The sequence below is a fragment of the Aspergillus caelatus genome (assembly GCF_009193585.1).
Source record: "Aspergillus caelatus strain CBS 763.97 unplaced genomic scaffold BDV27scaffold_4, whole genome shotgun sequence".
Taxonomy (NCBI): Eukaryota; Fungi; Ascomycota; class Eurotiomycetes; order Eurotiales; family Aspergillaceae; genus Aspergillus; species Aspergillus caelatus.
Genome location: NW_022475267.1, coordinates 299,087 through 314,440, shown reverse-complemented (window position 1 = coordinate 314,440; position 15,354 = coordinate 299,087). Strand labels below are relative to the sequence as shown.

The window sequence follows — 15,354 nt, the reverse complement described above, 5'->3', positions numbered from 1 at the left end:
CAATAACGAGAACAAGAACAAGAACAAGAACAAAACGAAAACGAAAATGAAAATGAAAAGCAAAAGCAAAAATGAAAAAGAAAACAAAATCACACCTCCATCCCCATCCACCCCATCTCAAACCACCATCTACTACCACTAAAAGCGTCCACAAAACCATTAAGTCGAAACCCGGATAACGCACGCAAAAGCCCAATGATACAAGGTTCCCTGGCCACAATAGACACGAGACCAGGGAAAGCAAATGTTAAGGCATCTGGTTAGCATTTTCCTGGGCCAGAGGACGCGTTCCGGTAGTATGAGCACGTCTACGGAAGAAGACGCGCTTAGCCCATTTCCAGAGCTCAACGCCCATGAAGAAAATGATGGCTTCGATGAAGACGATGCCCCATTCCCATGAGATACCGCTGTGTTTGAAGACGATCCTATTGATGACGGGGATGTATAGGATCGGGAAAGTAGTGATGAAGCCGGCCATGATAGACCAGAAGAGGAAAGGGTTACGCCAGACATCGTACATCCATTGCGTGAAGTAGCGCTTGGATTTGGGCTGCATGCGGAAGAAAGAGCGGCGCATATTGACCATTTCCCAGGCAAGGAAGAGGGCGAACCAGGTCAGGCAGACGAAGGTGGTTGCGCGGGCGCGGAAGACGAGCTCGCAATCTTCGGACCATTCTCTGTTGCAGCCGCGGGCGAGGTTACCGTCGCCGAAGCCCCACATGCGGATTGAGAAGGCCGAGAGGCAGAGGGCTGCGGTCCAGAGGCCGTAGACGAGGATGTCGATGATGACTTCCCAGGTGAAGATGCCAGCTTTGTCTTGTGGCGGGCGGTCCATGATGTCTGGGGCGGCGACTTCCATGCCGAGACCCATGTCAGGCATACCGGAGGTGATCATGATGATCCAGATGATTTCTACGGGGGAGAGGGGGAAGACGGAGCGGCCGTCTAGGTCTTGAAAGGCAAGGCCGATGAGCAGGGTGCAGGCTTGGGCGATGTTCTCGGAGAGCAGGTGGAGGACGAATTTTTGGATGTTGTCGAAGATGCGGCGGCCTTCTTCGACGGCGTTGAGGATGGAGGCGAAGTTGTCGTCTGTGAGGATGATATCGGATGCGTCTTTCGCGACGTCGGATCCGGCTTGGCCCATGGCGATGCCGACGTCTGCGTGCTTGAGGGATGGGGAATCGTTGACGCCGTCGCCGGTCATGGCGGCGAAGCGTCCACGGCGGTGGAGTGCGTCAATCATGCGGACCTTGGTCTGTGGAGCACAGCGTGCAATGACTAGAGGTAGGGTGGGAAGTGCGTCTACTTGGTCGTCGGTGAGTTTATCGAATTGGCCGGCAGTCATGACCATGGCATCGGCGACATCAGCCGCCACCGTGCTGAGATCCGCAGGGAGGATTCCCACTTGCTGTGCGATGGCTTTGGCGGTTCCCGGGTGGTCTCCGGTTACCATGTGGACTTCAATCCCAGCACGGAAGCAAGCTGCGATAGAGGCTGCTGTTTCTGGTCGCGGAGGATCATACAGACCGATCAGTCCGAGGAAGCAGAGATCCTTTTCAACGTCGTCGCGGTTGATATCGGAATCTTCGAGCAGACGGCTCTCTTCTTTGTACGGCCGATGAGCCAAGGCCAAAACGCGGAGACCAAGTTTGGCGAGCTCTTCCATGTTATCAAGAATCGTGCTGCGGTGGCTATCAGTCATGGGCACGGGTGTGGATGAGTCCTGATCCCAGATGACAGTGGTGCATGAATCGATGATACGCTCGACAGCGCCCTTGGTGAAAACCATGGAGCGTTCCTCTTGTGCAGTGACCTTGGTGAAGATGACAGACATCTTCTTGACAGTGGAGTCAAAGGGGAACTCTGCATTCTGGTGCCACACAGCGCCTTCGCCTTTAGTCCATCGGTCGCGATTCCAGTTAAACCTCGAGGCAAATACTTCGATGGCAATCTCGGTTGGTTCACCACGAGCGCGCCACTCTCCTTCGTCTGATTTATAGACATGAGACAAGTTCGCCATGGATGCCACGTCGAGGAAGTCCTCCAACTGGCGGTTCCCCGGGATGAGGTCCTCGGGTTTCGCCGCCGGTTCCCCTTCTTTTTCATCATCAAAGTGCGCTGGAGACACCGGAGTGAATGTTACATCACCAACGGTGGGATTGAAGGGTTCGTTGGATGTGCCAACGGAGTATGTGCCTTTCGAGGGAATCCACGCTTTTTTGACAACCATCTTGCCCTGAGTCAAGGTACCCGTCTTATCGGAGCAGATATCCGTCACTGCACCAAGGGCCTCGAGAGAGTCTAGCTTACGAACAATGACATTTCGTTCAACCATGCGCTTCGTACCCACAGCCATGGTGATGGTAAGAACGACCACCAAGCACGCAGGAATCATACTAAGACCGGTTCCGACCGCATATAAGATGACCTCGTTGTTGTCACTGAACAGATTGGCAGCCATGACAACGATCGCGAAGAGCACGGCGACTCCGAATAGCAGTATTGCCAGTTTGGACAGCTTCCTTTGCAGCGGAGTTCCAACATTGACACCAAGAAAACGACCGACAGCGTCAGTTCCAGTAAGAGTCCATGCCTGGACATACCACCGCTTCTTAGTCTCGCCGTTGGGGCCACGCTTCACTGGACGCTTCTTACTGTTGCTGGCCCGCAGCGCGGCAGCAATAGAACCAATTTCAGTGGACATACCGGTACCGACAACCACACCACGGGCACGGCCACGAGTGACCGTGCTGGAGCTATAGGCAATGTTCAGACGGTCGCCGGGGCCAGTGTCCTCCTTGAAAGTGGAGTCGTATTCTTTCTGGACGGGGAGTGACTCTCCCGTGAGGAGGGCTTCATCCGTCTCGAAGTTCACAGCTTCGACCAATCTGGTTGGATTTCTCTGTTAGCCAATATTCAAATTACTTTCCAGTATACACAGAGGACCTACCTGATATCTGCCGGAACTGTATCACCAGTTCGCAATTCAACCATATCACCAGGAACGATCTCCACGGAGGGCACCGAGAAGGTCTGACCGTCTCGGGAGACTGTACCGGTTGGCGAGCTCAGCGAATGCAACGATTCCATGGTCTTTTCGGCGGCATACTCCTGAAAGAAGCCGACGACGATGTTCAACACAATCACGGCGGAGATGAACCCGCCTTCAATCCATGACTTGATACCGAAACTGACCGCCATGGCCAGTATCAGGACCTACAACGACGAATTGGATCAGATTCTGGGAGCTCCTATACAACGAAGGGGGGATCATGACAAAGGAAAGTGGGTCCCTTAACTAGCATCATTGCGTTGGCGACCTGGCGGATGAGGATTTTAACAACGGAGACGCCTTCGCCTTCTTCCAGCTTGTTGGGACCATACTGGTCAAGACGTTGTTTCGCCTCCTCCGCGCTCAAACCCTCATCGAGTTTGGTGCCGAGTTCTCTGATCACAACATCGTAAGGAAGACTATGGGCCGGTTGACTCAAGGGAGAGTCTCCGGACCCAGAGCCAGTGTTCTTTTCGCCCGTCATGGGAGAGGAAGCTTTAATGTGCCCCTATACAGATGTATATACTGACGGAGGTCGGATCTTGGAACGATCGATACTGAGGGGGAAAGGGAATTCGATTCTCTACGGAAATGGGAGGAGACCGGGACTTTTTAAGTTCATTCCTAACGAGACTACAATGAATTGGCCAGGATGTTTGGGGGATCCGATTTTTAGCCTTTAGCTGAATTCAGGACGTGCCATGCCTAGACATGCAGGATGACAGTCATTGGAGTAGGGTCGGGGAGCGTCTTGGCGCCCAGACCAACGGATCCTGTATGGGAGGGTTGGCAATCAGAGGAATTTGGGAAAGATGACGAATTCGTCGAGGTGGATCATGGCACAAAAACGAAGCCTACCAGTTTTATTATCTGGCCCGGACACGTGCTCAGCCAGTCATCGCTTGCCACCCTTTTTTTTTCTTTCCGTTCCGCCTGCCAAGTCAAGGTCGATTCTTCGCTCACTGCACTTCGTATTTTCCTCTTCCTCCCCCCACTACATGAATGCAACGCTACCGGTGGGGAGCGCGCAAATTTCGTTGCTTGGCACTACTAATCAAATCATTAATGCACCTTCTCGACTCACGGAAAAAGAAATGTTCTGGAGCCGGTCGGTGTGTCCTGCATATTGCCAATTCACGTTGGCTTAGATCTATCAACTCCTTCGGAATAGCATCCATGCAATATAGGGTACCCACGCAGAACCTTTGACATGACACTGGCTGAACCTCGATTGTCGGGCGGAATTGAGTACCGATCGGAGGGCCTTTCAGAGCTTATTTCTCCACTCTGGAGTCTGGTCGCCGAGCAGTTTTCGTGGAGAAAATCCAGGCACACATGGCAATCCGTCGGAACACCAAGGGATTGTCAACACGTGAGTGGTTGATGCCACGAAATTGATTAAAAAATATGCAATTGGTCGGTATCAGTGATAGAACTCTGCAGATACGGAAACCCAAAATCTTCTCTCCGACGCAAGTTCTCTTCCACTCGATGCAGAAGTAGATGGAATAGAGAATGCTGCATCGAGCGTTGTCAATGGGACCACGAGTCAGTTTGCTATTAGTTCTGTTCAGAACTAACCGCATATACGGCGGATCTGGTGTTCGCTCGCGATTGCGTAAAACATGAGATGTGTTCAATATACTTACCCTCCGGATGCCCTATGATCGCCGATCCATTTCTCTACCGAGTTCTTCAAACTTGACGGATATTATCTAGAATTCTGATCGGCCCTCGCCTTCTAATTATAGTCAACACGGGCACACAAAGGCTCTGACAACCGGATACACGTAGTTGGATGCATCTTGCATGGGTACGTCAAACCCGCTCTTATATACCTCTGTAATTGCATCGAGCGTCTTACATTATGATGTCTCAAATCCAACAAGGATCGTGGAACTTACGTTACATAATGAGTTGTTATATTTCGTAATTCCCTCATTGGCACACGATAGGTGTTTTTCTGCCAAGGAAATCAACTCTGATTTCGCTTATCACCATCAAGCTTCTTGTTGTTTCACAGCTTATACTCACCCTACAGATAATCTTCTATGTACTTTAATCTGCTCCTTGGATTTGACCATAACAACCATACTATCCGAATGGCCTGACAAATCGCGAATCAGATGTAAGAAGCGGCATACTTCTATTAGTTGAATTGGCGTGAGATACATCGTCATAAGAGTTTTAGGAAATTCAGCTTGCAATTAAGGCAAGGTGTGTAGCACGGAGAAAATGGTTAAAAACCTATGAGTACTTTCAAGGCCATTCCTTATTCTAAGACATGGTCAGCATGTTACCTACTCGACCAAAACTGCTAATGGTGCTGAAGATGTTCTCTACACGGCTGAACAAAACCAGCACTCCTAATGAAACTATTTAATCAGGACAAAAAGCTCAATAAAACATTCCTGAGGAATAGATCTACAATTTAGGATAGTTATCAAGAAGTATACGCAAAATGCCGAGATATGATCTGCAAGAGAAAGTAATAGTAACAGAGCAACTACATGGACAATTCAAGTTGTATCCCAACAAACACTGGGGTACATACATTGTTTTGTGTAGTTCGCAATACATCGCATTAATGCCGCGCACTTTCTCAATCGTCACCATACGAAGACCTTCTCATATGGAAACTAGTGTTGGATTATTATGGGATATACATTTGGAATCTCGAAGGGAACTATTACAAATTGGAACGGCCCTCGCATGGTCTTTCTGAACCGTCGAATAAGAAGGCTAGATTGGGCTCTACGTAACATTATTTATAAGAGGTCTCTGAGAGCGACTAGTGTGATATGTAAATCTGAGGTCAAAGCCTACCATCCGTATAAGGTAAAGAAGTGCGAAATAAGCAATATAAATACTATACGGGGAAAGGAAATCGTACCACGGTTTGTGATAACTAAGTATATCGATATGATAGCTAGATATACTGGTGTATCTATTATACTGCTGTCCAATTATGGCTATAAATATCATTCAATAACCAATTACTAAAGTTAAAGCGTTAACTTATAGTATAGTGACCTTCAGCAATAATTCAATATACATCGGCCACTATTGTCTTAGCTTAGCTCTCCTCAGAGATCAATTTGGAGGAAGTATATGATATAGTATCATCCCTCATTCAAGCCACTGTGGAGCGGTGACTTGGTGTATATAAGCCTGACTATCACCTGTAACCGTGGTAATCCAATATTGCAACCACCATTTCAACATAAATCCTACTGACACATATCCTCCTATGAAGATGCGAAATGTCTTATATTTTTGTTTCCTTGCAGCCTTCTCTAGCTACATACTTCACAAGTATAGGTTCAAATGAATGGATAGCCTAATCAATCGGGAGCCGTACGGTACGGTACATACATTCTACTGCACACACCACTGAAGATGTGTATTTTTCCGGTATCAATGATTACCCGAAGTGTATGAATACCCGAATACCCGCCATTCATTCAAACCGGCGGGGATCAACGACCCAAATCGCCGATGAAACCCCATGGATTCTAGATCAAGCTCCCATAATGGTAGTGGTAGAGCCACGCGCTCCTCGCTGGCGTGTCTACCCTGTCGTTCGCGTCACTCAAAGTGCGATGGTAAACGGCCTTGTTGTACGCGCTGCGCTGAAACCGGGCAGGAGTGCACCTATGCACGATCCCGTCGCGGTGGGCTCGACCGCGCAGCCCTGGCTGATCGTCGCCGACGACTTGCGGCGGGAGAGAGAATATCTCCAGCTCCTGACTCGAGTGGCCAACGATATACAACGATTCAGCAGGTCCAGGAGCACCCCGCTCCATTGATGGTCGAAGACCTTCACAATGAGCCCAGCGAGAGGATCAGGATCGGCGATGTCATCTTAGGCATCTCGTTACCGGGCACCAGCATCGTTCATCTCGGTGGTATCAAGGAAGATCCCTTAATTAATGCATACTATGAGAAATTCCATGGATGTCACCCCTTTCTCTTACCCCAGAAACACCTCACAAGACTGTATGAAGATCCGCACAGACAGCCCAGCTTCACACCCCTTCTGGCTGTGATGCGCTTAATTGGCCATATCTACACCTCCCGCGAATGGTCAATGTCGTTGAGAGACCACATTGACGCTTGTTTTCTACAAGCATCACCATCTGATCCAGTTATGGTCCAATGTCGACTACTATTGTCTATGGCTTTATTCTGGCACGACTATAAGGACGCGGCCAAACTGGAGATGGACGCTGCCACTAGTCTTGCAGTTGATCTGAAGATGTTTCTGTCGGACTTTGCGGCGTCGCATGGGCGCGACGATCCCGTGCTGAGGGAATGCTGGAGGCGGACATGGTGGATGTTGTACATCATTGACGCTTATTACACCGGTACACTGGGTACCATGAACTTTCGAGTGGCGAATATTACCGCTACAGTGGAATTACCGTGTGAAGAGCTGGAATACGAGTCGGGGGTGAGTATTGACACCCATAGCTTCCTTGGATCCCCCTTTCTGAGGCTCTGGGAGAGTTGAGATAGCTCACCTAGTGCCAGAATATACCCGAGCCGCGCACGCTGCAAGAGTTCAACTGTCGCGAATTCTCCGCCGATCCTATTGATTTCTCATCTTTTGCATATCTCATCGGAGCTGTACAATGTGCAGGATCGGCGATATCCGTAGCACCAAAGATCGCAACTAAAGAAGACTCGGCGCACGTCGTTCAAGCTGCCGACTGTAGTCTGGATGGATGGCGATTGTTATTACCGAAAGATCGCAAGCAGGTCATGGATAAGGATGGAAAGATCGACGAGCTAATGTTTCAAGCTCACTTGATCATTGATGTGTAAATTTTTCCCCTCCAAATTCGTCCTGAATCACCCAAAATGTATCCTCTTAGTCTTAACACATTTGGCAGGTCGACTATCGGATTACACCGACCCTTCTCAGCCCTAAAGTTCAATGCCGTGGAGAATGTATCAAGCTGTGCCCGAGAGCCACCGCTCGACACACCAATCCCAGATTTAATTAACGTACACACCGTGCGCGTCATACGAGCCATAGAGTCCCAGATCCGGCTTCTGGCGCTCCCAGTTCCTGAATTTCACCATACGCCATTTACCACCTGCATGGTGAGTGAGGGAACGCTAGCGCTACTTTCAGCCTGCACTACTCTACTGAAAGGTACCCACTTGTCAACGGCAAGAGATCAGATCCGGATGACATTGGGATGTCTCAAGGTGTTGGGCGAGGTGTGGCCGAGAACCGCAAGGAATGTGCGGGAGATACAGACGATCGCTCAAACGGTGCTCGGAGTTGGGTCGGGGGTGAGTAATAGTAGTGAGACGCCTAGCTCCAGCACTGGCCCGTCTAGCGGTGGAGGAGAGGGGAGTCTTGATCTAGCCAGCTACGTACCGAGCAACGACACAACTAATAGCTCTTCCCTTGGCTCTATTGAGGATCTTTGTGGCTGGTACAGTCTAGGCGATCTGAGTGACATTTCGTGGGGATTGGGCAATGGATCATAAGATCTTGACCTGGAAGCTAGTTCGCGCCAATCTTTTCATATAAATTAATGCAGTATTTTCAATATTATCGTGACCGACAGCTTTGTTGGTTGCCTGATGACAGAGCTTTGCACAGCTCTGTAAATTAGGCGCGTGATCCCAGCCAGTCACCATTATATTGAGGCCCCCATTCTAGAAAGATATTCACCATCGGCAGCATTGATATATTTGTAATTCATATGCGACTCAGGTAGGGATTCCAGCTTCTTTGATGTCCAGTCGATGTGAATCTGGTCGGGACTTGGGGTGGGGTGAATCCCCCCAACTGCAAGTGGTAGCAGAACTTGTTGAAATTATAAATATAGTGTTGAGCTTCATATTCAAGAGGTCGCTCTTTTTAATAAAGTAGGTAATGCATGATGGAGAGGATATAAATAATGCAAACATGTGGAAGTAGAAATCATGCACTTCTGATTGACTGCTCAGAGGACGATTTGATGGCAGTCCATGGTCTAATCACAATTAAATTCGTTGGTATTGTATGATATAAGGACACATTAAACCGTATATAATTTACTCCAGTTCATATCGTCTATCTCGCTGGGTTTCAGCTGATAACTCTGCCTTTTGGTAGATGAACGGCGTATTCCTTGCAGTAGACAGTTCAGCGACTTGTGCGCCGCCCTGCTGCGCATCATACGCATGCCCATCGGACCGACCCACGTTGGGTAGATATATATCTTGCGAGTTCTCTGGAATCGGAACAGACCCACCCTGTCGAGCCTTTCGTCGCTGGAACCAGAGGAACAGCGCAAGGATTATCACAGCAATAACGCCGGCAGCGACGCCGACCCCGATTCCTGCCTTCGCGCCCGAGGAGAGTTTAGACGAACTGTCTGAGCTTGCAGAAGATTGCGATGATGTCGACGTTGCCGAGGTATCTTGGGTTGCTGTTGCGGAAGCCGTAGCTGGCAGGTCACTGAAATCGGTCGACTTCCACCGGATTTCAATACCATAGGCGTTGAAGTAATCCGGAAAGATCATTGAATCCGAGGTGCTTGATGGAGAACCGTCTTTACCGGACCATGTGTAGTTGTACGTCGTCATGACATCTGATTTGGGCCCCCAAACACACACTTCTGTTCCTAGTGTACTCTGGTATGGGGTCACGGTGGACGGTCGGACGGTGTAGGTGTTCGAGCCTACACTGAGGGGAGGATTCAGTGTTAGCCTATTTTCGATATTGAAAAAGAACTCCAAAAGATTTACATCGGACAGCATGTTGCAACGCTTTCCGTGCTCGTTCCCCAATCAACTAAGCCGGTTGTTGCAACGCCATATCCACTTGGACATATTCCCGGAGAGAAGTAGCTGGAAGTAGCCCATCCAGACGGAAGACATCCAGATGTGTCAGTCGGGCCCAGGTTCATCCATATTGTACCGGAGGTGCTGTACCACCACAGCTCATTAAAACACGAGTTGGGTGGTTTGAATGTGGTTGTCAACGGGATAGGGGCATCTTGTGTGGTAGACATAGCAGCCACTTGTGCCTCTGAAAACACTGGATAAGCTGTTTGCACGAAGGTAAGATTAATTGTTATTGCCACTTCATTTTGAACGGGGATTTCTCCTTAAGCACATCAGCACAAAAATGCACAGACAAGCTACTAAGTCATTCATCATGCGTTAGTGTCCCCCAGCCACCCAACAACACTTTGGTTTGCGACTAATATGCAGAGCCTCGCGCGATGAGACCCCACAAGCTGTGGACAACCCCTGGCGGCGATTTGATTCCCCATACAAATTCTTATAAAACCTCCTACTCGTGAGAATCTCATCTATAACGTTAGTGGCCGGTACCAATTCTCATAGAACAAGACATTAAAAAAACCCTGATCTAACATTATGAATTACCAAGTAAGTCAACGCACGTGATTATTAGTGATTTATATCCTGACAAATAAGCTTTATCCTTCCCAAAAATAGTTAATGATCGACCAACAGGGTCAGAATTTGTGGGGCTGTCGGAACTGCCTCGGAAAATAATATCATGTGTTTTCTTTAACCTGAGGCAGTCAGAGCGTATAGACGTGACATTTCTGAAATTTTTTTAAACTGAGTATAGCTTGAAATCTAGATGCACTGCTTATAAAAATTATCACAAAAATATGAGAAATCTACACTATTAATATTAAAAGACAGAGCTCTCTATTCCGGGGTCGTGTGATACCGGCTCTCTGCCTCAGGGTGACCCGTCGCACTAAATCCTGGTACCCTTGGTGATCGCAATATGGAATACAGGGGAAAAACATAAATAGGTGTTTGCACTATTTATGCATAATATGCCTAATAAGGTCGTGCAATTTCATGTCATTTCACTAAAGTCCATTTCAGATATATTTGAAATTTCAAGTTTCGTTATTTCAATTTCATTTCAAGGGGACTTGATCTAGCTGGCACCTACATACCGAGCAACAACATAACTAATAGCTCTTCCCTTGACCCAATTAAGGATATTTGTAGTTGGTACAGCCTAGGAAAGCTGAGCAACGTTTCGTGAGACATGTGAGATGGGCAATAGATCATAAAGTTGCGGTTCTGTGACACCTTCGTGACTAGTAGACCCATGACAAGTACCATCACCATAGTGTTTCGGTCAGGAAACTATGGACTCCATATTGAGCATAATAAGGTTCCAGAACCTGCAACAGGTAGTCGGTCCAATCATTTTGCCACTTCCAAACATAGAGGGCTTTTGAGAATTCCCAGTATTTCGGATACCAGCCACTAAACTCCCAGTCTACAATCCCACTGATATGCCCATTGTTGACTATTATGTTTTTGAAGGCGTAGGTCCCCATGGGTAAAGACAATTTGATGTCTATTCTGAGACAGCATACCAACCAAGAAGCTCTTAATATGACGTTTTGGCACCTTTGATTGATACGCCTCGATAAGTGTATTGTCAAGGGCTTCGTCAGAATCAAACGGGCCTTGCATGTGTTAGCATCAGTGACAGTTCCAGTGTAGACTATAAACCTTTGTTATGATGGCTCTCGACATAGTCCATAAATATCTAAGTATCAAACAGACTACCATAATCATCAATATCTCGAGATATTGGGTGGCCCACAGTCCACAGGTTGAGTGGTAGTCTGCTTCTCTTCTGTGCCAAGCATAATGATAAAGTGAAGCTATACTCCGTACATCTTAAACGGCGACGAGAATCTGCACAACAAGACCGGGGGATAAGATATGGCCCAAGGGTGGGTCATGGAGAGGCAGATGGGGACAATCCCATGGGGGGGAGAGGAACGGGGGTGGACGGCAATGTTTGCCACGTGGCCGTCTATAGATCGACTGCGGGGCGGTTGACCCTACTAATTATGATGCTACAGTTGTTCGATAGCCGAGCCTATCTTTGTTGTTGAGGGTCCCGAGCTGCGTCCTGCAGTGACTAGGGACAGTCTGATACTACGATCTTGACTTTTTAATTGTAGTCATCCGAGAAGAATTCCAGATTTGAAGATACTCAAGTATAATCACAACTTACTGAAATCATGTCAACAAAGACCAGGATAGAAAAGTAGCTCGTCATAGTACGGGATTGAGCAGCCCGGGAATTATATAGGACAATAATAAACTAATATGAAACGGACACCAGACTCAACCACTGGAATGACTTACGTCCCCGAAACCTTGACGTTGCAAATCGCAATTCGACGTGTCGTTCATGTACCAAGCAATGCCAATCAAAAAGACGAAATAGGTGTCTGTTGCTGTTCTAGGCACCTCTGCATTATCGATCGACTTTCTCCGATCAATTGCCTATTGTCGATATTAACCCAGCGTGACCTGGGTATAGAGACCGATAGGAAGTGGGAGGTCTCTAGGCGATTCGAAAGGGTGTTTGTCAGCGCTTCTGGAACGGTGGCCCACATCATTTAAGCCTCGCCAAGATGCATCTTCAATGGCTTGGGCGAGGGAAAATCTGTGGTTATCGTGCTTGAGTCTCCAAAAGTACGGTATGTACCAAGCAGCAACCAAGTGAGGCTGGCTGCATTCAGATGTATGGTATGATGGTATTAGCAAGTCTACGCATTCGCAGGATTTTATATATTGGAATTTTCCTTTACCACCCTTAGTAAGCCTTGTCACGAATCACTCCGCTGTTAGGTGTGAAGTAGTGATTCTTTCTCATCGTGGTGTATTGAATCCGAGGATGAGAGGAGGAGTAAAGACAGCGCGAGAGGAACATTTATAGAGTACGTATAGTAGTGCCAAGCGGCAAATACAGGATTATAGCGGTATGGCACTAGATTGCTGGGATACCACCTATAATGGGGTTTAATGACTTCAGTGCAATTAATTAGCGGAGAAAGGTTCTTTCCCAAAGCCAATGGGATGCTTCAGGCAAAAGACTAATAAACGAAAATATGATGGCATTCATGGATCAGGCCCGAAAGAGGCGAGAAGCTGTGGTTTTGCCCCACTCCCGACAACTTCCTAAAACGGAAGTTGAGGTGGAAAGTTGAGGGCTAAAGACACACTGACATCTTGGCCACTAAGCTACTTGGAGCGGAAAAGTTCGTCTATAGTGTTAGTGGAGAGATGTGCGATTCAATTGCAGCTTCCGGCTAGAAGCTATTGGCCACCTTGTGGGCATGTTCCGAACCGGTGCCTCCTAATAGGCAAGGCTTTTCAACGCCATCCAGAGCGCGGATCGTGGTGTTTTAACGATGCATCGGTAGTTAAAAATTTATTGAGGATTCCATGAATCGATTAGTAAAAGAAATGCAGAACGTGGTATAAAACAGGTTCCCCCCAGTACAGACAGTGCCTTTGTCAGTTTCCAAAGCCAACACCAGCCAGCTATGGCACCCATTGCAGATACACCACTCAGTGGATCTGATCCAAATATGGAGAAGTCTGCTGAAGAGACAGGCTCTCCAAGTCTGGGGGCACCACGGTCTCCATCACAACTAGAGCAGCAATCAGACTTAGCAGATCTCGAACGACTTGGTCGAGAGCGTCCTGCATGTTTCTCTAGTATTTGGTCGGAACTGACTTTTGCATTCTCCATTGTCATGTCCCAGATTCTTGCGGTATGAAGCTTTTCGCACGCGTGCTGGTCAAATATGTCAGAAGAGCTAACTCATGCATCGATAGGAATATTACATATCTGGCTCAAATGTTCTCGTTCCTACGCTGGTCAAGGAATTGCACATCCCAGAAGCTTCGGTAGTATGGCCATCAACCGCACTGTCTCTCGTGGTTACATCAACACTTCTCATATTCGGTCGACTTGGAGATATGTACGGGGGTTATGTGGTCTACCTTGCAGGGGCAGGCTGGCTGGCAGCGTCATCAATCCTAGCCGGCTTCTCTCAAACCTGGCTAATGCTAATCATCTGCCGAGCTCTGCAAGGATTTGCTCTTGCCGCGTTCCTTCCGTCTGGGATCATGATCTTGGGCAGCACATATCGACCCGGTCCACGGAAGAATCTCATTTTCAGCGTTTACGGCGCATGCGCGGCGCTGGGATTCTTCGCCGGTATTTTCTTTTCCGGCTTGTGCAGTCAGTTCCTTAGCTGGAGATGGTACTTTTTCATTGGAGCAATTCTTTCCGCAGTCACTTTTATCTCTTCGTATTTCTCGGTTCCCAGCGATTTTGCGGAAAGGAAAAAAGCAAACGTTAAGATGGACTGGGCTGGATGCTGTCTTTCCGTACCAGGAGCGGTCCTACTCGTATTTTCAATTGCGGAAAGTTCCTACGCACCACAAGGATGGAAGACGCCATACATCCCAGTTTGCTTCTCATTGGGAGTGATTTTTCTGGGACTTATGGTCTACGTCGAAGGATGGGTGGTCAAGGACCCTCTCCTTCCGGGAGATCTGTTTGCAGTCAAATATCTGACACCGCTGGTCATTGCACTGCTTTGTCTTTACGGGAGTCTGGGCATATACTTTCTATACGCAGTTCTATAGTAAGTGGACTCTGAGTGCGATTTGCTCTGTCGCTTTCCAGACTTGTACTAACCTTCTCTACAGCATGTCCGATGTAATGGGTGCAGGCCCGCTACAAATCGTGGCGTGGACGGTCCCCATGGCGGTCGGAGGTCTCATCCTTGCGACAGCAGGAGGATTTATTATGCACAAAGTCTCGGGAACGCTCCTTATGGTTATCTCTTGTATTGGATACGCCGGCGCGGGGCTGTTCTTTGCCGTGATTCCCGAAGGTGGGATATACTGGGGTTTCGTCTTCCCCGCCATGATTTGTGGCACAGTGGGGATCGATATCAGCTTCAACATTTCCAACATATTTATCACCACTCATATGCCCAAAGCCAAGCAGGGATTGGCAGGGGCGTTGATCAATTGCACTCTACACTTTGGGATTGCCATTTTTCTTGGGTTTGCTGATATTGTCAAGTCAGAAACAGAACACCTTGGCCAGTTTAAGAGTTTCAAGGCTGTTTTCTGGTATGAGACAGCGCTGGCACTAGTCGGTGGACTGATTGTTGTGTTCTTCGTGCGGATTCATCATGCAAAGAGTGATTTGACGGTGGAAGAGAGAGAGGCATTGACCGCCGAAAGTCGGAATACATAGTGTGGGTCATCTTTAACTGGGGCATATGACCCTGGATACGTTTTGTACATAGAATACTGTAATACTTCGATATCATGATAGGACGAATATGAATCTGCCTAATTGTTGAGGCTGACAACCAGAGCTAAAAACTGGCGCATGTGAGTGGTTGCCTGAAAAATCGGGGGATGAGCGAATAAGGTTGGGCGGAGGCGGTGAGGCGAGATGC

The 15,354-nt window shown here is 48.1% G+C and overlaps 5 protein-coding genes across 5 annotated transcripts; 2 read left to right on the top strand and 3 right to left on the bottom strand.

Moving 5' to 3' along the window:
- Positions 1-148: 148 nt before the first annotated feature.
- BDV27DRAFT_79327 (cation-translocating P-type ATPase) lies at positions 149-3,700 on the bottom strand. Its single transcript, XM_032077614.1, has 3 exons — positions 3,300-3,700; positions 2,951-3,216; positions 149-2,888 (listed from the first exon to the last, which is right to left on the bottom strand). The coding sequence occupies exons 1-3, from the start codon at positions 3,534-3,536 to the stop codon at positions 248-250; spliced, it is 3,144 nt and encodes a 1,047-aa protein (XP_031933467.1). The 5' UTR covers positions 3,537-3,700; the 3' UTR covers positions 149-247.
- A 2,860-nt stretch (positions 3,701-6,560) lies between these two features.
- BDV27DRAFT_170071 (putative C6 transcription factor) lies at positions 6,561-8,617 on the top strand (the record flags this gene model as incomplete). The annotated part of the gene is made up of 3 exons (XM_032075204.1): positions 6,561-7,505; positions 7,586-7,875; positions 7,948-8,617. 3 exons carry the CDS (start codon positions 6,561-6,563, stop codon positions 8,555-8,557), a joined length of 1,845 nt encoding a protein of 614 aa, XP_031933466.1. The 3' UTR covers positions 8,558-8,617.
- A 492-nt stretch (positions 8,618-9,109) lies between these two features.
- Positions 9,110-10,071, bottom strand: BDV27DRAFT_152263 (uncharacterized protein; the record flags this gene model as incomplete). The annotated part of the gene is made up of 2 exons (XM_032071530.1): positions 9,110-9,743; positions 9,806-10,071. 2 exons carry the CDS (start codon positions 10,069-10,071, stop codon positions 9,110-9,112), a joined length of 900 nt encoding a protein of 299 aa, XP_031933465.1.
- A 1,104-nt stretch (positions 10,072-11,175) lies between these two features.
- Positions 11,176-11,397, bottom strand: BDV27DRAFT_140558 (uncharacterized protein; the record flags this gene model as incomplete). The annotated part of the gene is made up of 1 exon (XM_032069680.1): positions 11,176-11,397. The coding sequence occupies one exon, from the start codon at positions 11,395-11,397 to the stop codon at positions 11,176-11,178; it is 222 nt and encodes a 73-aa protein (XP_031933464.1).
- Positions 11,398-13,410: 2,013 nt separating this feature from the next.
- BDV27DRAFT_170069 (putative MFS multidrug transporter) lies at positions 13,411-15,318 on the top strand (the record flags this gene model as incomplete). The annotated part of the gene is made up of 3 exons (XM_032075203.1): positions 13,411-13,641; positions 13,706-14,523; positions 14,588-15,318. The coding sequence occupies 3 exons, from the start codon at positions 13,411-13,413 to the stop codon at positions 15,144-15,146; spliced, it is 1,608 nt and encodes a 535-aa protein (XP_031933463.1). The 3' UTR covers positions 15,147-15,318.
- Positions 15,319-15,354: the final 36 nt, after the last annotated feature.